Below are 23,650 nucleotides of genomic sequence, written 5' to 3'. Positions count from 1 at the left end.
ATATATTCTACTATGTAATCCTTGATTTCCAGAACAACAGGACCTTCTAGCACATATGCCTCTCCACATACCTATGTATCACATTTTCTGTACATTATTTTCAGAGCCTTCAACCCTGTTCAAGAAAATTATAAACAATAAAATAAGTGACACAAAAGTGTTTCAGTAAAGAGACAGCATTATACTAAGAATATTTCATTGACTTTGATTCCTTATTTAGACCCAAAAAAGGGAGATGCATTCCTAATAAAATTTGCTGATGTGCGGAAGTGGACTTAGGCTCATGCCAGCCTAAGTCCACTTTGCCTGCCTGCTCATAACTACTGAACTGTCAGCTGATAAGCAGGATCAATTCTGCTTATTTTTCAGGATAATGGAAATTATTTTAGGTCTTCTAGTTATTTTTTAAAATTTGTTCTATTTCAAACAAAGAACTAGTTTCAATTACAAATAGCAGGTTTCTTTTGAAACTGTCTTGTGGTTCCACTTTAGAAATAGTTCCTTTGGCTTCATTTGCCTCTCACAGGACATCTGTTTGTATCTGAAGTCAGTGATTCTGAAGGTACAAGTTCAGTTATTCCACACCAAAACAGTAAATTGCTTTCTTTAAAAACGTCAATTTTATGTAGTTCTCACTGCCCAATCTAGTTAGTTTTCATCATCTCACACTTGAACTATTGGGATGGTCTTTCTGCTTTCAGTCTCTCCCACCCATCCTTCATGTTGAACTGAGCTCCGAAGTACTGATTCCATTTTTATTTTCCTATACCTCTAAACTTCTAATTTATCCCTTTACCTGCTCCATCAAGTTAAAGTTTCTCTGCATGAGTTTTCTCTTCTCATTCTGAGTAAAATCCAAAGTCCGACTCATAGCCTTCAAGGCTTCAGATCGCTCAGCCAGCCTTGTTATCTTTCTCATCATCTTCTACACTCCCTCTCTCTCACTACTCCAGACACACTATTAGTTTTTTTTTAGACCTAAAGAGACAACACTGTACAAAGGATATTTCATTGACTTTGATTCCTTATTTAGGAATAAGGAATCTCTCTAGACATACAAGCACAAGTCTGCCTTAATTCTTATATCCATTACCTGGGATGTTCTTCCTCAAGACACTCATCCAGCTCAATCACTCACCCTTTCTTTAGTCAAATGATACTTTATGGTGAGGCCTTTTCTGAACACCCTGTACAATAGCATACTCTCCCTGCTGACTTTTTATCCCTCCCACCCTCCTTTTATTTTTTTCTTCACAGCGCTTACCAACATTGTTATATATTTGTGTTTATGCTTATCTTTCTTTGATGGAATAAAATTCTATATACCTCACGACAGTTTTAAGGTATTCGTATTGATTTCATGTCTGTCTGCTTGGTTAGACCATAAGAGAAACCAGGGCCTGTGTCCTGTTCAACTCTGTATTCTCAACACATGGGGCCTCACACTTAACAGGTGTTCAATGAACATTTTTGAATGGATAAATTTAAAGTGTCATCTCTTCCAATCTTCTATTTGGAATATTTTGACCCTCATTTGTTCACTACTCTAAGTTCCTATTGCACTTGGAGACTAAATCACACCACTAGCACTTATTTCTGAAGTATCATGTTCTCTAATTCTTTTATTCTTAACTATTATGCCACATTGTGTCCCATCTGATACTGATCTGTAGTGTAGCTGAAATACTGTCAGCATCTGGTCAGACCTTATCTCCTCTGGGTAGCTGGTACAATATCAAAAGCCAACTCTTTCCTTATATATCTCTCTGTCCCTGCCTATCCACACATACTCTGGCACCATGTTATCAGAAATATGAAATATAAATTCCCTTCTAAACTATATTTTCACCATATTCTCTACTAGATGACCTCACCAGCTCCTTCATTAATTGGTTTCTTCATTCATTCAACAAATACTTATTAAATGCCTTCTATATGACAGGCACCAAGAAAGAACAGGACAGACAGGGTCTCTTCCTTCTGTGGAGTTTTCAGTGGAGGAAATGCAATAAAAATGTAAATAAATATATCTTTTTAAATTTTGAACTTAATAAGTGCTGTTGAGGTCCTGGTAGTAAGATAGAGACTAGGAAGCAGGGATTTGATGTGGATAGAAAGGTTAGGACATGAGGTGACATTTAAGCTGTGATCTAAAGGACAAGGAAGTTAGCTAAACAAAGGGAGAATATGGGGAGAAGTAGGACTCTGGGCAAAGGGAACAGCACCTACAAGAACTCAGAGACAGGAATGAGCTTGCTGTGGTGAGCAAGACAGAGTGGCACAAGATGAGATTGGAGAAATATAGGAGGCAGAGCAGCAAGAGCCTTATAAGGCATTGTAAAGACTTTATAGACTTTGGGAAGCAACTGAAGAATGGTAAACTAGAGTAATTAAATTCATGTTTTAAAATGAATGCATCAAAAAATCAATCCAACTGCTGTGAAGATAACCAATCAATGGGGAAAGAAGAGTTGCTGCAGTAACCCAGCCATAGATGATAGTGACCTGCAGTAAGGTGGTTGTAGGGGAGATAGAAGTAGACTCACTAAGCCAGGTTAAAACTTGGAACTGTGATATTTCCTTTACTTTTGCTATCAACATGTAACCCATCGCGTATAGCTTCTGACTTCTACAATTTCTCACAGCTGACTCTCTATTTCTTTGTTCCCAGTGACCCAGCACTGCCCCATATTACCTCTCACCTCTGTGACTGCAGCTGTCTCATTACTAATCTCAGTTTTCAGTCCTTACCTGCTCCAATACAACCCACACATGGCTGCCAGAGCAAACTTTCAAAAATATGATTCTGACCCTGTTCCTGTTTTGCTCAGAACCTCCAAAAGGCTCTATAGTTTGGGAGTCTACATCCCTGGTAGTCCAGTGGAAAGCTATTTAGTCAAAGCATAATACTTGCCTGGAGCTTTTCCTATCTCTGTTCCTTTCTGAATGTTATTCTCACATTATGATATTATCCCTGCTGGATATTAATCCCCATTTTACATATGTAGTAACTGAAACTTCAAGTGGTTAATAATGTTAGAACCATAATCTGTAGCTGTACTCTATTAAAATACAGTCATTAAAATTAATGATTTAGAAGAATACTTGATTACATTGAAATATTTTTAATTTTAAATGTTTTACAAAACTGTTCATAGTATGATTATAATCTTATAAAACTATTTATATCTGTGAGGTGTGACAGAGGGTGATTTTGGTTTCCATTTTTCTTGACTTTCCAAACTTTTTAACCATGACTGTGTATTACTTTTATCATGATAATAGTCATCAAAAAGCTCAAGGTTAAATATCTTACATATCCGGTAGGGCTCTCCTCAAACACTGATATCTCCTGCCTCTCCACTCCCTCACCCCTACCAGAAGTTTGTAGTTTGTTATCCTTTCTCTCCTACCTTCTTTTATAGTTAGTTGTGAATTAACACATCTCCCAGCCAAATCAAAAGGTCCTGGAAGAAAGAGACTGTCTTGCTTATTGTCATTCCCCTATTCCTAATTGATTTACAATCTATTGCTGAAGTCAGCAGGAATCATAATTTAGATTTCTATCTAAAGGCTAACTCAAATGCCAAGGATATCAGGAATATCTTTTCAAATTCTGGAAAAGAGGTGTGGCGTAATCTTGAGAAGCCCAGTGAAGTGCCTCAAGCCACTTAAAAGTATTTATTGTCGGGGGAGAAAGGCTCAAGAGGGAGACGACATATATATAATTATGGCTGATTAGCATTGTTGTGTAGCAGAAACCAACACAACACTGTAAAGCAATTATCCTCCAATTTTTTTAAAAAAGTATTTATTAAACCAAACTGAAGACTAGATCAGTGGAAAGGAGAATAAAGGGAAACCCATACTAGCACAGCAGGCTCCTCCAACTTAGACCAATGGATTCCAGGGAAATTCTTTAACCCTCTGAGGACAAAAATGTACCTAAGAGTCCTTTATATTATGAATGAATCACTTGCTCGAATGTATTCAGCACCTATAGTATGCCAAGCACTGAAAATATGTTCAACAGGAGAAAAGGCAGATACGATTCTTGACCTAAGGAAGCTGATAGAATGCCTGTTGGGGAGGTTATAGATAAATAATCGTACATTTTAATTGTAAAATTATAAGATAACTTCAATCAATCATAAGATAAATTGTACAGTTGCTGGGGAAACCTGAAATAAAGGGCTTAACTGAATCTGAGAGGGAGTCTGATGAGACAGCTATTGGTGCTGAGACCTGAAGAGTGTGTAGGAGTTAGCCGGGTGGAGGGAGATATCTGCGGAAGCAGTTCTGGCAGAAGGAATGACAAGTGAGCAGTGAGGACCAGTGGAGTAAGTCATTTTCCTGAGGCTGGGATGAAAGAGGGGGAGATCCAGCAGAGCCAGTAATAGGTTTGTTGGGAATCAATCGAATAACTGCTTCATCCCCAGGCAGCTCCTTGTTCCGTCTGCATCACCGAGAAGGAATCCTAGGCTTGGGAGCAATCCTGGAAGCGCTGCCATTTTCATTCAAGGCACTCGAGTTCCTATTCGAATAAATTTAAGCAAAGTAACATCCATGAGCAAAAAACACGGGAGTCAAGACAGTCTTAAAGATCAACATTCATTAGCAAAGAACGACGGAGTAAAGATAGCCTTGTTGAAAGCTCAACACATTATCTGGCACATTACATTTTGTAAATTACTTGTTGAACTCAAGAAAACAGGTGCACTTTGAAAATGTAATTTAAAAAAAAAAGAAAAGAAAAGAGGATGTCACGTATAATTCCCCCAAGCTAAGAACCGGTGTTACCCTCTCTGCCTGAAACTCCTTCAGGCCTGTGTGGGCAGCAGGTCCCAGCTCGGAGCGCACTCAGCCGCGGGACTGTCCGCGGAACTGCCGGAAGGCGGAACTGCAGGCGCGCGGCACTGCTGTCCTGCGAACCTTCGGGAGTGAAGCACCCGCCGGCCCGGAAGGAGCTAACGCGAACTACGGCCGCGGCAGCCATCGCTCTTTGCAGTTCGGTGTCGGAGTGAATAGGGCCGACTCCAAGCAAGGAATTGCGTTTTCTCCAACCGCAGGTAAGTGGCGGCCTCTCGTCCCGGGAGAACTGGCGGGCGGCAGCTGTCGATCCCGGGGAAGAACGCCTTTGGGGCTGGGCCCACTAGATGCCCCTTCCTATAGCAGGGCGGGGAAGGGGCTCCTGTTTTTCGCCCTGGAATCTGGCGGCGGGAAAGACGACAGGTTCCTTTCGTGCTTCGCGGGGCCACTCTGACGACCATCTGGAAAGGACACCGCTGCTGTCAAATGGTGGTTATTTCAGGAATCAAAGAGATGACTCTAAACTGCAGCCAAGCCCTTCCTTGCCCTTAGCCTCAGTTTCCTTACCAGGTAAGGTGAAGGCTGCGGGGATCATTGACAGCTCAGAGGCAGTAACGCGACGTGTTGTTTTCAACTCTCCCACATAGTGTGGAGACAAATCGAGCTTTCCCGACTACTAGTAGTTAACGTTTTCCCATTGCCCAAGTCCCAGTTGAGTGGGGAAAAGATACACTATACTCTTGGGGGAAAGCTGCAATTATTTACAGACTGTCCCAAGAGTCTCCAACAAGGTTTAAATACTGACTTTGACAACAGCTGAAACTCTTGACATCGTTGACCAAAAGAACCAAACTCGTCAGGAATTTTAAGGTATTAGGTACATAGGACACAATGAGCTGAAGAAATACTTTTAATTTGAAAAAGTAAACCTATTATTAGTTGCACATTTTTATCTCACACTGAAGACTGTCCTGCGTTTTTTATTTGCATCACTATTTCAGTACTTTAAAGGCTGTAAAAAGAAAATCTAATAATTTTAGGGGTGGGTATTTAAAAGCAGTCTTATTTTGAAACATTCAACATCGTCAGTGTCCAAACTTTTAGTATGGACATTGGCCCTCCTTATCCATGGATTCTGAGGATTCAAGAATGGATGGAAAACATTTGGGGGAAAAAATTCCAGAAAGTTTGAAAAAGCAAAACTTCCATTTGCCAAGTGCTGACAACTATTTACATGGTATTTACATTGCATTTACAACTATTTGCTTTGTGTTAGCGGAGATGGCAATGGCACCCCACTCCAGTACTCTTGCCTGGAAAGTCCCATCGATGGAGGAGCTTGGAAGGCTGCAGTCCATGGGGTCACTGAGGGTCGGACACTTTCACTTTTCACTTTCACTTTTCACTTTCATGCACTGGAGAAGGAAATGGCAACCCACTCTAGTGTCCTTGCCTGGAGAATCCCAGGGACGGGGGAGCCTGGTGGGCTGCTGTCTATGGGGTTGCACAGAGTCGGACATGACTGAAGTGACTTAGCAGCAGCAGCTTTGTGTTAGATACTTTAAGTAATTGAGAGATTATTTAAAGTATATTAGAGGAAGTGCAAAGACTGTATGTAAATACTATGACATTTTTATATAAGGGACTTAAGGAGAGGGTGTGGGGTATGGAGGCCTGGAAACAGTCCTCTATATCCCCGAGGGACCAAGGCCCAGGGCCTTGTCGAAATTCTACAAAACATGGCCAGAATTTGGCCTTTGTATTTCTAGTACTGTTTGAAACCGAGAGAGGGGTATTTATAGTTCCTAAATTGGTTTACGGAGAAGGCAATGGCACCCCACTCCAGCACTCTTGCCTGGCAAATCCCACGGACGGAGGAGCCTGGTCGCTGCAGTCCATTGGGTCGCTAAGAGTCGGACACGACTGAGGGACTTCACTTTCACTTTTCACTTTCATGCATTGGAGAAGGCAATGGCAACCCACTCCAGTGTTCTTGCCTGGAGAATCCCAGGGACAGCGGAGCCTGGTGGGCTGCCATCTACGGGGTTGCACAGAGTCGGACACGACTGAAGCGACTTAGCAAATTGATTTGCAGATAGTATACTGATCTTATGGAATTTGTGCACTTTATATAAGCCTGACAAAATTGTGTAGAAAGTTGTGATCAATCTCTTCTACTGAAATTTCCTTACCTGGATTTGAAGGAAACTATTCTAGTGCTTTTCTGGTGACAGTGATGTTAATATTTAAAGTAAAATCAGAACATCATTAAAAATCTTTTTCTTAGTAGTAGTTATTAATATTGAAGTTGATTTCAAAATTGGCATTGAAAGTTCTGTGCTTTGATTTTCAATCAATTCAGTCTAAATTAATACCACCTTATATGGTGTATTCAAAGTATTTTCATGTATGTTATCGTATTTAATCATTCTTAACACTCTGTAAGGCAGGCGGTATTTCCCTTATATCAAAGAGCAAACTGGGGCTCATGAAGATTGGCTTTCCCAGGATGAAATTACAGTATTTCAAAAGAAGCATATTCAGGACTTCCTGGTGGTCTAGTAGTTAAGACTCCATGCTTCCACCACAGGGACACAGGTTCAATCCCTGGTGGGGGAAGTTCTGCATACCATGTAATACGGCCGGGTAAGAGGCAGGGATGCACATTCAGTTTAGATTTTTTAAAATCTAGGACATCCATTCTACTCCATCCATTTTACCACAGCTCTACCATGCTTTGCTTCCCAAAGTCATTAATGTACTTACTCTAGAATCCTATTCTCAATAGGATTTATCTCCTTAGAATATTCTACTTTTTATTTTCTACCAGCACTACTTTTTAGAGTATTTGTATCTTGTCATCTTATGTTTATTTTTTCTCTTTTTTAAAAGTTCACACCTAAATGATTTTGCTAAATTACTTATATTGTTGTTGTTTAGTTGCCAAGTCATATCCGACTCTTTTGCAACCCCATGGACTGAAGCCTGCCAGGCTCCTGTCCATAGGATTTCCCAGGCAAAAATACTGGAGTGGGTTGCCATTTCCTTTTCCAGGAGATCGTCCTGACCCAGGGATTGAACCCATTCTCCTGATTTGGCAGGTAGATTCTCTACCACTGAGCCATCTGAGAAGCCCAAATTACGTTGTTGTTCAGGCACTCAGTCGTGTCCGACTCTTTGCGACCCCATGGACTGCAGCACACTAGGCTTCCCTGTCCGTTGTCTCCCAGAGCTTGCTCAAACTCATGTCCATCAAGTCGGTGATGCCATCCTACCATCTCATCTTCTGTCATCCCCTTCTCCTCCTGCCTTCAGTCTTTCCCAGATCAGGGTCTTTTCCAATGAGTCGGTTCTTTAATTTTTTAATAATTTTATTGAAAGAGAGTACGTACTATAAAGGATAGTTGTACATACACTACTTAACTGTAAGTGTACAATTGAGAGTTTTTAGTTTATTCATGTTGTGCAACCATCACCAGTAACTCCAGAAACATTTTCATCACCCCAAAAGAAACCCAGTACTCATTAGCCACTCCCAATTTCACCTTCCCCCCAGTCTGACAACCACTAATCTACTGACTCTGAAGACTTGACTATTCTGGACTATTTCATATAGATGGAATCATCCTTATAAGTCTAATGTGGCAAGGCTTTCAGAAGTTATTTGTAATCTGAGAATTTATTTCCATTACAGCCTTTGCACTGATTTTCATATTACTTGAGTAGATCACTTTTCTAATCTGTGGAGCGATTTTTCCTGTTTGGTGTTCATGCAATAAATAAATCTGCTGACGTGTATATGTTTCCTTGTTCCTGACCTTTGCTTTTCACATGTCTTAATAGTGTGTCCGTGGTGTTGTGTAACCTGTTCTCAGGGCTCAGGTATCTGTTTGCAGCTAAGTAACTTTTATTCTTAGTTGGCATTTTTACCTGTACTTAAAATGACTAATGACTCCTAGCTTGTTTTAAAGATCTCAGAAGCCATGACTTTATAAAAATATAAATATCTCATTAATTTCTAAAGAAGAGTTTCCCCATATATGTTATTAGTTATCTTGGGACAAATTTTACAAAAGCAAATCCTTACACACAAAAAGCATTTCCCTGCATGGCTACCCTCTCTACCCTCCGTCAGTCTCTTTCCTACCAACCGTCACCTTCAATGAGGACTTTGCCACTTGACTCACAGTCCTGCTTTCTGTAATACTCCCCTCCAGTCTTCTGGTGATTCCACTGCCTGTCAGCGTGGACAGTACTTTGGAGCTTGCCACCACTCAGACCTTCCTTACGTTCTGAACCCACCTTTTCCTCCACTTTGCTGGCACAGTTCTGATCACCTTTAACTTCTTGCACCCTTTTACTACATCTACATCTGCTATTTTTAACTAAAGACCCTTCCTCTATTCTTCCAGTTCTATTCTGTGAGAAGCCTGCTTTTGATCCCCACCCATTCCCGTACTTTGTCTACCTTTGTAACTTTATCCACGCAGCCTGAACTTCTGATCAGACCACTTCAGCCTCTGTCACTAGTGCTGTCAAATTCTTGTTCCCCTTTTTTCATTTGCTCTTCTGGAAGTCCCTAATACACATTTGCTCCTTATTCTCTAAAGCGGAGCACTGCTGGGGCGGGGCTGGGGGAGCAGCGGGAGGGATAGAAGTCAGTGCAGACTGGCACTGCTGTGAATGTTTCAGTCTTAGCAATTGGCTCTTTTTAGCCATCTTTTAACTTGATCTTTCCCCCACAGTAGCTATTCTGATCCTCAATCTGCTCCTCAGAATTTCTCTACACTCCTTCACCTTTCTTGGCCTTTCTTCCTTTTCATCTTAGAGAAAGAGAGCATGCTCTCTGCCCGGGCTCCTCTTGAGACTTTGCCCCTTTTGCTCAATTCCTTCTCTTTCTCATCTTTGACTTATTCCTTGCCACTAGCTCCTTCCTTTCAGTTTATCAACATTATCAAGCCTCACCCTCCCCTAAGAAGAAAATCTCACTTTCCTCACCCCATTTCGAATTTTTTGCCAGAAGAATTTCCTCACTGCCTCCACCTGCTAACTTCAATCTCATTCTCTTCTCAATAATCTTAATAACAGAGGCCAAACTTTACTTACTTACTTTGTGCATTTTATCTTGTTTGCGCATAAAACGCCCTGAGATTTTAATTTGTTCAAGGTCACACAGCTCTGCTAGAGCCTCTGGCTGCAGGCTCTCCGGTACTGCCACTTCACTGCAGGCTGCTCATGCTCTCAACAGTCGCCTCCGTCACCAAAGCTAGCAGTGACAGCTCTGCATATAATGTGGCTGCCTGCTTTTCTTGCCTGCCTCTTACAGTTCTTTTACCCTTCTGGGTTCTGTTGCTTCTTCCACCTCTATCTGTACCTTGAAGACTATCTCAAGTGAGAATTACTTTCTTCCATAGCATTTGGCAAGGAGACTTTAGGCAGAGATGGTGGGAAAACATTCTGATGCCAGGAAGGATAACGGGCAGATGTTTTAAGGTAAAGTACAGGTCGCCAGCAAGCAGTTTACTTTAGCCCAGGGAAAGCTACAAGTAGGGAAGTGATATGTATTATAAGCTTGGAAAGGTAGCTACAAGTAGGATGTGGAACACTGGACCAAGGAGTTTGACTGTATCATTTCTCTGCTCACAAACCTTCAGTGGCTCTCCATCCACAAGCAGAACGGCCGTATAATTTAACACTTAAATCAGGACCCCTTTGAGAAGGGAAGTACTATTGATGATTACACTGAGATAACTTTACTGAGACTGTCCCCAGCCAACTGGGAGTTACAGTCACCCTGACTATGCAACAAGTCCGAGATGACATTTTGGTGAAGCTACTCTGGAGGGCATGTACAACTAGGTAGAAACACATTTTGATGTTAAGGTGGTAGTTTAGGAAACTGACACAAGGATTTTAACCAGGTGGCTCCTGTGAGAATCAAAGAAAATGCAGAAATTGATAGAACTAAGGAATGACTGGCCGTGGGATGTGAGGCAGAAGAAGCAATTACATGTCAGAGTCATGAGCTGGAGTAGTTTTAAAATGTTATGTAATGATTTAAATAACTTTAAACCTTTAAAACTATTTTTACAAAGCTTTAGAGAGCCAATGCAATGTAAGGAAAAGGGGATGGATGTGGAAGTCAGACTCATGTTTGAAACTTAGATGTGCCAATCACTAAAAGTTGAATTTTTACTTACTAGTAACTTCAGCTTCTTCTGCAAAATGCAGTCAATAATATATTTATTCTGAAAAGTTGTTGAGGTGTTTAGTGATGATATTTGTAAAATGCCTAGTACTGTAGGCCGTGTAGTGGAAGAAATAATAGTAAGAGCAGCTAAAATTGAGTGCTTCCTCCATGCTCAGCACTAAATGCTGTGTGTGTAGTAATTAATCTTCACAACAACCATCTCAGATAGGTATTGTTATCCCCATTTTACAGATGAGGAAAGTGAAATAAGTTACTTAAAATATTAGTAAAGTCTTAGCTTCAGAGCTGCTGCTCTTAACCTCTAGACCATACTGCTCACAGAAGTTTAATAAATGGTAGCTGGTATTTTTTTGTTTTGCTCCATTTTACTAAATTGAAATGCAGACTCAGCATTGTTTCTTACGTTCACATATTAAAAGTAGCCAGCATAAAAACCAAATGTCTAAATTTAATCTCAGATTTGTTTATCAATCTGGCTTCTGCATCACTAATTAGCACCCATTGATTTTAACTCTCAGTCTCAATCCCCTAATCCCAGTTACATCATCTAACAATTCCTGACTTTTTGCTATACCCATTCAGGCTATGGGTACCCAGTCACCATCCAAGAAACCTTTCCTTAGCTGTACACTGTTGTCACCACAGATCTGTGAAAATAGGATTTTGAATGTTGAGACAAGCAGGACTGGTTTTCTCTTGTTTTCATACATAATATAAAGTGTTATTTGTGAGCATAATATACCTCTTTCAGGCTTCTCTTGTGGCTCAGCTGGTAAAGAATCTGCCTGCAATGCGGGAGACCCCAGTTCGATCCATGGGTTGGGAAGATCCCCTGGAGAAGGGAAAGGCTACCCACTCCAGTATTCTGGCCTGGAGAATCCCATGGACTGTATAGTCCATGGAGTCGCAAAGAGTCAGATATGACTGAGGGACTTTCATTTCACTATACCTCTTTCTGTTAGTATGCACACACATACCTCATGTCTTTTTTTTTATTTGTAATTTATTTTTGGCTGTGGTGAGTCTTTGTTACTCCATGGGCTTTGATCTAGTTGCGGTAAGCATGGGCAACTCTCTAGTTGAGGTACACAGGCTTTTATTGTGGTGGCTTCTCTTGTTGGGGAACGTGGGCTCTAGGGTTCACAAGCTTCAGTAGCTATGGCCCATGGTCTCAGCAGCTGTGGCTCCCGGCCCTAAAGCACAGACTCAATAGCTGTGGTGCATGGGCTTAGTTCCTCTGCAGTTTGTGGGATCGTCCCAGCTCAGGGATCAAACCCATGTCTCCTGCACAGGCAGGTGGATTCTTTACCACTGAGCTACCAGGGAAGCCCACCTCATCTCTCTGTTATTTATTTTTATTGTTTTGTTTCTATGCTCTTATGATCATTACTCCCCTAGTAGCTTAGGATTTATAATATGGGCATTTCCCCCCCTCCCCTTGTGCTTGAATTATTCTTGAAACTCTATAGGGTGAGTTGTTACCATTTTAGATAATATCCTGTTCAGTTTTAACATTTGTTAGTTGTGCTTGTGTAGCTAATTTATCCCTCTATAACCTTTTTGAGAGAATGAGCCATGTTTGTCATCAGTATTTGTATTCCCCGTAATGTCTAGCTTAGGACCCTGGATGTAATATGAGCTAGGTAAGTATGTATTGAATTAGAAAGGAAAAAACTCAGCACACCACTGCTTTATTTGATTCTCTACAGTGAAAATTATTATGATTTCCCTCAAAAAGCATATACCTAAAAATCTTCGGAAAAGATAAGCCACTTGTATATATTTTCTCTAAGTCTCAATTTCTCCATGACATAAAATGATAATAGTAGAAGGAGTTGTAATTTTCAACGTGTAAAATAATAACATCTAAGGTAATAGATTCTTCTTACATATTTATGTTGCTGATGTAGTTACAGTATCACATTCTGTGATACTGACAAATGAAACTGTTCATTTTACCAGTGTTAATCTGGAAATCAACTGGTTGCAAGAACAAAATTCTACTTATGCTGGTTCAAGCACGAAGTTAATAGCAGAGGGGAGAAGCTACTGCCAGGATCCAGGGAATCACCTAGTAATACTGCCAGGCCTTGTGCAAACTACGTAGGCTGTCTCTTCTCTGTTTCTCACTCTCAAGGGGATATGGTCTCAACATCTTAACCCTCTAGGAAATTCTGAGCCTGGTGGGCCCATCTTTGTCCAGCTTAGCCCACTTTGGAAGAGACGTGGTTAAAGAAAGGAGGGCTGTGTGTTGTACTTTGTCTAAAGAATAGCAAAGATAGCACAGCCCTTCAGACTTTTCAGAGCTGCCCAAGTTTGGGGCCTAGGTTCTTTTGTTCAGCTGTAGAAAATGAACTTTGTTGATCTGAAAGCATATTTTTGTATAAATGATACTTCTTTTCTAAAGAGGCTTTTTTTCCTCTTGTTTTTCATATCAGGTATATTAGTTTATTAAGTACATGTCAAGTAAATGCTGAATTTTTTTTTTAATTTTATTTTTTAACTTTACAATATTGTATTGGTTTTGCCATATATCAACATGAATCCGCCACAGGTATACACGTGTTCCCCATCTTGAACCCTCTTCCCTCCTCCCTCCCCGTACCATCCCTCTGGGTCGTCCCAGTGCACCAGCCCCAAGCATCCAGTATCGTGCATCGAACCTGGGCTGGCAACGCATTTCATATATGATATTATATATGTTTCAATGCCATTCTCCCAAATCATCCCACCCTCTCCCTCTCCCACAGAGTCCAAAAGACTGTTCTATACATCAGTGTCTCTTTTGCTGTCTTGTATACAGGGTTATTGTTACCATCTTTCTAAATTCCATATATATGCATTAGTATACTGTATTGGTGTTTTTCTTTCTGGCTTACTTCACTCTGTATAATAGGCTCCAGTTTCATCCACTTCATTAGAACTGATTCAAATGTGTTCTTTTTAATGGCTGAGTAATACTCCATTGTGTATATGTACCACAGCTTTCTTATCCATTCATCTGCTGATGGACATCTAGGTTGCCTCCATGTCCTAGCTATTATAAACAGTGCTGCGATGAACATTGGGGTACATGTGTCTCTTTCCCTTCTGGTTTCCTCAGTGTGTATGCCCAGCAGTGGGATTGCTGAGTCATAGGCAGTTCTATTTCCAGTTTTTTAAGGAATCTCCACACTGTTCTCCATAGTGGCTGTACTAGTCTGCATTCCCACCAACAGTGTAAGAGGGTTCCCTTTTCTCCACACCCTTTCCAGTAAATGCTGAATTGAACTATACTCTGCATTTTCTAGTCTGATTTAGTAATTTTTTTTTTTTTTTACATTTAGTAACATGATTACAATTTGAAAAATGCAAAAAGATAATAAACACAGAAATATACTGTCTGGTACCAACTGCTATAAAAGACCCAAACAAAAAGAAAAAGGGTTTTTACTCCCCATAGGTAAAATCAGATTCAGAAACTTATTTCATGATTATAAATTTCCTCTCTTTTCCTTTTGGCTCCTGTCTCTCCCTCTACTCCAAGGTTTTGGTAAATATTTCATAGGCAATAGAATTTAATTTACTATTGAACATAGATTATTTCTAAAAATTTTATTATGTAACACTTTGATGAACATCTTTATACATAAAGCCTTTCCTTATTTAGGACAATTTCTAAAATTTTTGTATCACCAGATACATTATTGCCAAATTGGTTTTAAAAAACATTTGTTCCAATTTATACTGCCATTAATAATGCTTCTTTTACCTCATTTTTCTAGTCTTGGCTGTTATTTTTCATGTTTGCTACTTTGATGGGCAGGAAATGGTCTCTACATGGTATTTTAATGGCATTTTATTTTTTTATGCATGAGTATAGACCAGGTTCGGAGAAGGCAATGGCACCCCACTCCAGTACTCTTGTCTGGAGAATCCCATGGACGGAGGAGCCTGATAGGCTACAGTCCCTGGGGTCGCTAAGAGTTGGACACGACTGAGCGACTTCACTTTCACTTTTTACTTTCATGCATTGGAGGAGGAAATGGCAACCCACTCCAGTGTTCTTGCCTGGAGAATCCCAGGGACAGAGGACCCTGGCAGGCTGCCGTCTATGGGGTCGCACAGGATCGGACATGACTGATGTGACTTAGCAGCAGCAGCAGCAGCATAGACCAGGTTAGACTGGCCTGGAAGAGTATTTAACTCCTTGTAGTAAGGTTGCTGTAGGATTATTTACTCATGGTTGATGTTTAATGTCATTGCTATTTAATATTGACTAAATCCCACTTTTTTTCCAGACCCTATAAGATTTGGCTATGTCCTTCATATTTGACTGGATTTACAGTGGTTTCAGCAGTGTGCTACAGTTTCTAGGTAATGTTGGCCCTTTGTTCTCTTTTGTTATCCCATTTAATCCTACTTACATAAAAGTGTCTTTTATTTGTCTACAGCTGCTTTATATGTAACCCAGTAGTTACACATGTGGGCTTTGGAATCATACAAACATATCCAACTACTCATTATACCTGTTATGAAGTAATCTTAGATAAATTGTTTTCTCCACTTTAGCCTTAATTTCCTTATGTGTAAAATGATAACAGTTCCTACCTCCTAAGGTTGTTGATAAGCATATTACTAGCAGGAATAGCTAACAGGAATAGCTACCATTTATTAGCCAGTTTCCATAAGAGCTTTACATCCTTTATCTCAGGTAATCCTCACAGGAATCCAAGGCATTATTATTTTTGATTTTTTAATAAAAATTCATGTTCCATCAAGTACCTCATATATTATAAATGGCATTTTTTAACCTACTAAGTGAGACTATTCACCCAGAGATTCTGACTAGTGATTTTCTTCTCTTTATAGATTTTACAGATAGGAAAAATGTTCTTCTTTTATTGACACCCTTGACTTCTCACAGTTTTCAGTGAAACAGGCTTTTTTTCCTCCAAAGACAGACTTTTGATTAACTTTTATGTTGGGATGTACACAACTTTACTATTGAAATAATTACGAAAATATTTCTAGTCCCGTTTTCAAATTTTGCTCTAATTTGAATTGGCAGAAAGAGAAGCATTTCATGTAATTACAGATTGATAAACATAGTTCAAACTGTACTTATGGAATGATATCTTCTATATAAATATTTATTTCTCCACAAACATAATCTTAACTGAGGAAGTAAATTTTGCTTGGGAAATATAAATTTTGACTACTATATATTAAAAGGATAAAAGTATAAGATCAAATTTTGTCACTGTATTTTTATTTCTTAGTTGAACCTTAATATTTGCAAATTTAAAAGACTCAGGTTGTTTTCCTTTACATTTTAAAAATAAAATTCCTCACATTATTTTTATACTGTTGCTCTACCACAGGTCAAATGTCAGATGTTGCTATACTATCTCCAAGAGAATTCTTAAGTATTTTGTCACATATTTGTAAGAACTGGGTCAGAAATAGAGGTTTTTAAACTTTATTTTGCTGACGTTTTGGATTATAACAGGTTGGAATCTGTATCTCAGATTACAGAACAATGAATCTATCCTGAATTATGCTGAAAAGGCAAAAAAGACTACATCACAGTCAGGAACAAGGAAGTTAATAGTGCTAATATCAGGAGGCAGTGTAGAGAAATGGAAATGAACCAAAGGTCTGGGATCAGTTAGGTTCAGTTCAGTCACTCAGTCATGTCCGACTCTTTGCGACCCCATGAATCACAGCACGCCAGGCCTCCCTGTCCATCACCAGCTCCCGGAGTTCACCCAGACTCACGTCCATCGAGTCAGTGATGCCATCCAGCCATCTCATCCTTTGTCATCCCCTTCTCCTCCTGCCCCCAATCCCTCCCAGCATCAGAGTCTTTTCCAATGAGTCAGCTCTTCGCATGAGGTGGCCAAAGTACTGGAGTTTCAGCTTTAGCATCATTCCTTCCAAAGAAATCCCAGGGCTGATCTCCTTCAGAATGGACTGGTTGGATCTCCTTGCAGTCCAAGGGACTCGAAAGAGTCTTCTCCAACACCACAGTTCAAAAGCATCAATTCTTTGGTGCTCAGCCTTCTTCACAGTCCAACTCTCACATCCATACATGACCACAGGTAAAACCATAGCCTTGACTAGACGAACCTTTGTTGGCAAGTTAATGTCTCTGCTTTTGAATATGCTATCTAGGTTGGTCATAACTTTCCTTCCAAGGAGTAAGCATCTTTTAATTTCATAGCTGCAGTCACCATCTGCAGTGATTTTGGAGCCCCAAAAAATAAAGTCTGACACTGTTTCCACTGTTTCCCCATCTATTTCCCATGAAGTGGTGGGACCAGATGCCATGATCTTCGTTTTCTGAATGTTGAGCTTTAAGCCAACTTTTTCACTCTCCTCTTTCACTTTCATCAAGAGGCTTTTGAGTTCCTCTTCACTTTCTGCCATAAGGGTGATGTCATCTACATATCTGAGGTTATTGATATTTGTCCCGGCAATCTTGATTCCAGCTTGTGCTTCTTCCAGTCCAGCGTTTCTCATGATGTACTCTGCATATAAGTTAAATAAACAGGGTGACAATATACAGCCTTGACGTACTCCTTTTCCTATTTGGAACCAGTCTGTTGTTCCATGTCGAGTTCTAACTGTTCTTTCCTGATCTGCATACAGGTTTCTCAAGAGGCAGGTCAGGTGGTCTGGTATGCCCATCTCTTTCAGAATTTCCCACAGTTTATTGTGATCCACACAGTCAAAGGCTTTGGCATAGTCAATAAAGCAGAAATAGATGTTTTTCTGGAACTCTCTAGCTTTTTCCATGATCCAGCGGATGTTGGCAATTTGATCTCTGGTTCCTCTGCCTTTTCTAAAACCAGCTTGAACATCAGGAAGTTCACGGTTCATGTATTGTTGAAGCCTGGCTTGGAGAATTTTGAGCATTACTTTACTAGCATATGAGATGAGTGCAATTGTGCAGTAGTTTGAGCATTCTTTGGCATTGCCTTTCTTTGGGATTGGAATGAAAACCGACCTTTTCCAGTCCTGTGGCCACTGCTGAGTTTTCCAGATTTGCTGGCATATTGAGTGCAGCACTTTCGCAGCATCATCTTTCAGGATTTGAAATAGCTCAACTGGAATTCCATCACCTCCACTAGCTTTGTTCGTAGTGATGCTTTCTAAGGCCCACTTGACTTCACATTCCAGGATGTCTGGCTCTAGGTCAGGGATCACAGACATGGGTTCAAATCTCAGACCTGACTTTAGCATTTGAGTAAATAAGTTAATTGAGTCTTCATTTCTCCTCTGTAAAAAAGACAATAATGATGCCCCTATACAGAGTTGAGGATTAAGTGAAATAATGTATGCAAGTGTTTAACAGTGCCTACCACAGAACAGAAACTTAGTTCAATCCAGTTGAACGAGTAAATGCTCTAGCTGTTCCCCTTTGGAATCTTATCCAGTACACTTTTACTATTTAAAAGCTAGGGTGGTGAGTGCATTGTTTAGAAGCAATCTATGTAGAAACCTTTTAAGAAATAGAAATGTTAAGGAGATTATTAGTCAGTATTCACGACTGGTTCCAAATAGGAAAAAGAGTTCGTCAAGGCTGTACATTGTCACCCTGTTTATTTAACTTATATGCAGAGTACATCATGAGAAATGCTGGGCTGGATGAATCACAAGCTGGAATCAAGATTGCCAGGAGAAATATCAATAACCTCGATATGCAGATGACACCACCCTTATGGCAGAAAGTGAAGAGGAACTCAAAAGCCTCTTGATGAAAGTGAAAGAGGAGAGTGAAAAAGTTGGCTTAAAGCTCAACATTCAGAAAACGAAGATCATGGCATCTGGTCCCATCACTTCATGGCAAATAGATGTGGAAACAGTGTCAGACTTTATTTTTTAGGGCTCCAAAATCACTGCAGATGGTGACTGCAGCTATGAAATTAAAAGACGCTTACTCCTTGAAAGGAAAGTTATGACCAACCTAGACAGCATATTGAAAAGTAGAGACATTACTTTGCCAACAAAGGTCCGTCTAGTCAAGGCTATGGTTTTTTCCAGTGGTCATGTATGGATGTGAGAGTTGGACTGTGAAGAAAGCTGAGCGCCGAAGAATTGATGCTTTTGAACTGTGGTGTTGGAGAAGACTCTTTCGAGTCCCTTGGACTGCAAGGAGATCCAACTAGTCCATTATAAAGGAGATCAGCCCTGGGTGTTCTTTGGAAGGAATGATGCTAAAGCTGAAACTCCAGTATTTTGGCCACCTCATGGGAAGAGTTGACTCATTGAAAAAGACTGATGCTGGGAGGAATTGGTGGCAGGAGGAGAAGGGGACGACAGAGGATGAGATGGCTGGATGGCATCACCGACTCAAAGGATGTGAGTTTGAGTGAACTCCGGGAGATAGTGATGGACAGGGAGGCCTGGCGTGCTGCGATTCATGGAGTCGCAAAAGAGTCAGACACGACTGCGGGACTGAACTGAACTGACTCATAATTAAAGGAGAGCTGTAGTATCCCAGCTCAAATGACTGGAAGATAATTTTCTCCTTAGGATCCAGGTTGTTGGTCGATAGGTGATTAGGACTTGAAAAAAAATTCACTTCTTAAACTTAAATGTGGGTATATAACTAAATGTTATTTTGGCATGAACTTACTAGAAAATGGATAGCCCAATCTGTAATTGCCTAATATCTTAAAATTTTCACTTATTGATTAAATTTTTTGAATTGCTACTGTGTTCCCTGTCCTCATATATTCCTATACAATAAAGTTCAATACTACTGCACACCTATTAGAATGCCCCAAATTTAGATGCTGAGAATACCAAATGTTTTCAATACCAAATGTTGGTGAGGATGTGAAACAACAGGAATCCTTATTCATTACTGGTGGTAATACAAAATGGTATAACCACTTTGGAATACAGTTTGTTGTTCTCTTATGAAACTAAACATACTCTTACCATTCAGTCCAGCAGTTGTGCTCCTTGGCATTTACCCAAAGGAACTGAAAACTTACATCCATCCAGAAACCTGCACACAGATATTTATAGCAGCTTTAGCCATAATTGCCAATACATGGAAGCAACCAAGATGTCCTTTAGTGGGTGGATGGATAAATGAACTATGGTACAGCTAGATAATGGAATACTATCTAGCATGAGAAAGAAAATGGGCTATCAAGCCATGAAAATACATGGAGAAACCTTACATGCATATTACTGAGTGGAAGAAGCCAGTCTGAAAAGCTACATATTGTGTGATTCCAACTACATGACATTCTAGAGAAGGCAAAAATATGGAGACCATAAAAAGATGAGTGGTTGCTGGGCAGTGGGTAGGATGGATATACAGACAGAATACAGAGACTTTTTAGGGCAGTGAAAATATTCTGCATAATGATAGACATAAGTCACTAAACTTCTGTCCTCTTTTGGGGGAGAGGACAGAATATGTGGGGATATATGTGGGGACCAGAGGTATATGGGAAATATCTGTACCTTCCTTTGAGTTTTGTTGTAAACCTAAAAGTGCTCTAAGAAAAGCCTTTAAAATATATATATAAAAAGCTCAATATGGAATTCTGCAATAAATGTCAGTCTAAACTAGTCAGTGCTGTCTTTATCTGTTTATCACTGTATCAGTGCTTGATTGATATATTTAAAATCATGTGCTTGGATATTTTTGTTGTTGCTTAGTTTTACACAGTCATGTGAATAGTTTAACCTTATTCTCAGGTAAATTTGACAGTGAACTAAACTTTTTTTACTGAAAAAAACTCACTGTAGTTTTGATTGTCAAAAATAATTTATTTTTACCTGTGAAAAAAATGAAAAGAACTCTAATTTTTCTTTTGGTCTAGCTTCATAAATATATAATCTCAAGTACTTTATGTTTCTCTAGTAGAGGGCACAGATATTTGTCAAGGGATAAATTAAAAGAGGATTTAAGTTAAATCATCAAGGGAATTGGCATTTTGGTATTCCAAGATAAGTTTAGGTCACACACATGCATTGACTGGGGCAAAGTTTAGTTTTATAATGATCTGATGTCCCAAATCATAATAGATTTAAAATAGCTCTTCAAAACTAAATATTGGTTAGAAATCCAAGCTTTTTCAGGCCAATTTATAAAATCTTAGAAGTTCAAAAGGTTAATAAGTGTCTCTTTATCAAAAATCTGGGATAATTAGGAAAAGTATCCAAATAACTAAATTGTGAAGATTATATTATACTTTTATTTAAAGTCATTTTATTTCTATAATCTGTGTTGGATATCACTGACTAATCATAGCTCTTACTCTGCAGGATTATATAAGAAAACTGGTAAATTGGTATTTCTTGGATTGGATAATGCAGGAAAAACAACATTGCTACACATGCTAAAAGATGACAGACTTGGACAACATGTGCCCACGTTACATCCCAGTAAGTATATTCTCCCATACAGGGTGTTACTTGATGAAGTGATTCCAATTCATAGGCCCTAACCAAAAGGTTTGTTTGTTTTTTGGTGGATAAATTATGATCATTTCACTTGTTCTTAACATAGTAAATGATAAGTGACCCAACTCCAGGGAGTATATTTAGATCTTGAAATAATATTCATATCATCTTATAGTTAGTATACCTTTGTCCAACTAGAGGAGTTAAAAAGTTATTGTCTCAGGGGTTATCATAGTATATTCAACCACATATTGTTTAGGTTATAAATAGTCAGCATTACCTTTCTTATGTAACCTAAATTTCTTTCAAATTTTAGAACTGTACTATTTTAATCATTATTCAGTGGACAGATTATAGTCTTATACTTTGCTGTAGCTCTTAACTTATTAACCAGTTATTTTTCTAGTTCTAACAACCTGAACTGTTTCTAACATAAAGACATAGAATTTTTATTCCAAAAACCAGGCATATATTGATACACTTATAGAAGGTTTTCTTTTATTTTGTTTTTGGCCAGGCCCCATGGCTTGCAGGATCTTAGTCCCTCAATCAGGGATTGAACCTAAGCCCACAGCAGTGAAAGCGCCAAGTCTTAACCACTGGACCACCAGGGAGTTCCCTAGAAAGTGTTAAAGTAATTAAAAAATAATTTACTGTGCTTTCTTTTAGAAAGCCAACTGAAAGACATTAATAATGATTCTGTAAATCACTTAATATGTATCATTCCTAATAAGATTATGTAATAGGTACTGTTGAGAGAGTCAAGTTAAAGTAACAAAATTAGTCACTTTAAAATTAGAAACAGAAGTCTAATTTTAAAATACCTGTGGGGGACTTCCCTAGAAGTCCAGTGGTTTAAAGTCTGAGCTTCCTCTGTGAGGTCACACAGATTCAGTCCTTGGTTGGGGAACTAATTTCCCACATGTTGGATGGCACAACAACAAAAACTTGTGAACTTGTTTTACTCTTGAAAAGACTATGAATCAACAACACAGAGAGTTTAAGACAAGCTAACCCACAGATTTTTAAATAATGAGTGTCGGCCTTAAAAATGAGTATAAAGTTGAGAATTGGACTAAAAATTAAATAATACAACAGTTAATTTAATTCCGTAAATATACTAAGAACAAGGAAGGAAAACAGAACAAAACAAACTACCATTTTATCTCTAAAACTGTTAGTGAGTCATTGGAAAAGGAAGATTTCATAAAATTGATACTTTTTTTTTACATTAGGGGAAGAAAGTGGGGCTTGACAAATAAGATTCTGATACAAGAACAAAACTGTTAAAGAAAAATCATGGTGAAATTGAGTATATAAAATTATCTGCAAAAATAGCAGAATTGGAAGAGATTACACAGTGGTCTTATATTAGGTATAAGTCACTTTTAAAATTTTATGTTCTTTTTAATATATTCAACAAATATTTTTTGAGTGCTTGCTTTATGTCATACATTGTTCTAAGTACTAGGAGTAAAAACAGTGGCACAAAACATGTTATCTCAACCTTCCTGCATCTCATATTCATTTTATCTTATATTTTTCAGTTAATCAAAAGCATTATATGTACTCTCTTCATCAGCACATATATTAAAATTAGAAAGACACAGAGAAATAAGCATGGTCCCTGCAGAAGGATGACACACAAATTTGTGAAGCGTTCCGTATTTTTAAGAATGAAATTAAAAATACTCTTTAACACCATACCAAAAATAAACTCAAAATGGATTAAAGATCTAAATATAAGACTGGATACTATAAAACTCTTAGAGGAAAATGTAGGCAGAACGCTCTCTGACATAAATCTCAGCAGTATCTTTTTTGATCGACTTCTAGAGTAATGAAAATAAAAATAAACAAATAGGGTCTAATTAAGCTTAAAAGCTTTTGTATAGCAAAAGAAACCATAAACAAAATAAAAAACAAGCCACAGAATAGGAGAAAATAGTTGCAAAGAGACTGACAAGGGATTAATCTCCAAAATATACAAACAGCTCATGCAGCTCAATGTCAAGAAAACAAACAACCCAATCAAAAAATGGGCAGAAGATCTATATAGACATTTCTCCAAAGACGACGGATGGCAAAAAGGCACACGAACAGGCATTCAACATCACTAATTATTAGAGAAATGCAAATCAAAACTACAGTGAGGTATCACCTCACATCAGTCATAATGGCCATCATCAGAAAAATCCACAAACAATAAAGGCTGGA

General features: G+C 39.0%; 1 protein-coding gene and 1 non-coding gene across 2 annotated transcripts in view; both read left to right on the top strand.

The window, feature by feature from the left end:
- Positions 1 to 4,929: 4,929 nt before the first annotated feature.
- SAR1B (secretion associated Ras related GTPase 1B) overlaps positions 4,930 to 23,650 on the top strand; it is a 29,857-nt gene continuing 11,136 nt past the window's right edge. The window contains exons 1-3 of the mRNA XM_055553952.1: positions 4,930 to 5,069; positions 15,301 to 15,376; positions 21,296 to 21,415. Of these exons, the coding sequence (XP_055409927.1) occupies positions 15,319 to 15,376; positions 21,296 to 21,415 (178 nt within the window). The 5' untranslated portion in view covers positions 4,930 to 5,069; positions 15,301 to 15,318. The remainder of the gene's footprint in view (positions 5,070 to 15,300; positions 15,377 to 21,295; positions 21,416 to 23,650) is intronic.
- Positions 23,000 to 23,105, top strand: LOC129642515 (U6 spliceosomal RNA). The gene has a single exon (XR_008709784.1). It is a non-coding gene; the product is annotated as a U6 spliceosomal RNA (small nuclear RNA).

This window comes from Bubalus kerabau, chromosome 1 (assembly GCF_029407905.1).
Source record: "Bubalus kerabau isolate K-KA32 ecotype Philippines breed swamp buffalo chromosome 1, PCC_UOA_SB_1v2, whole genome shotgun sequence".
Taxonomy (NCBI): domain Eukaryota; kingdom Metazoa; phylum Chordata; class Mammalia; order Artiodactyla; family Bovidae; genus Bubalus; species Bubalus kerabau.
Note: the sequence above shows the minus strand (reverse complement) of the source record. Positions and strands in the feature narration are given on the sequence as shown.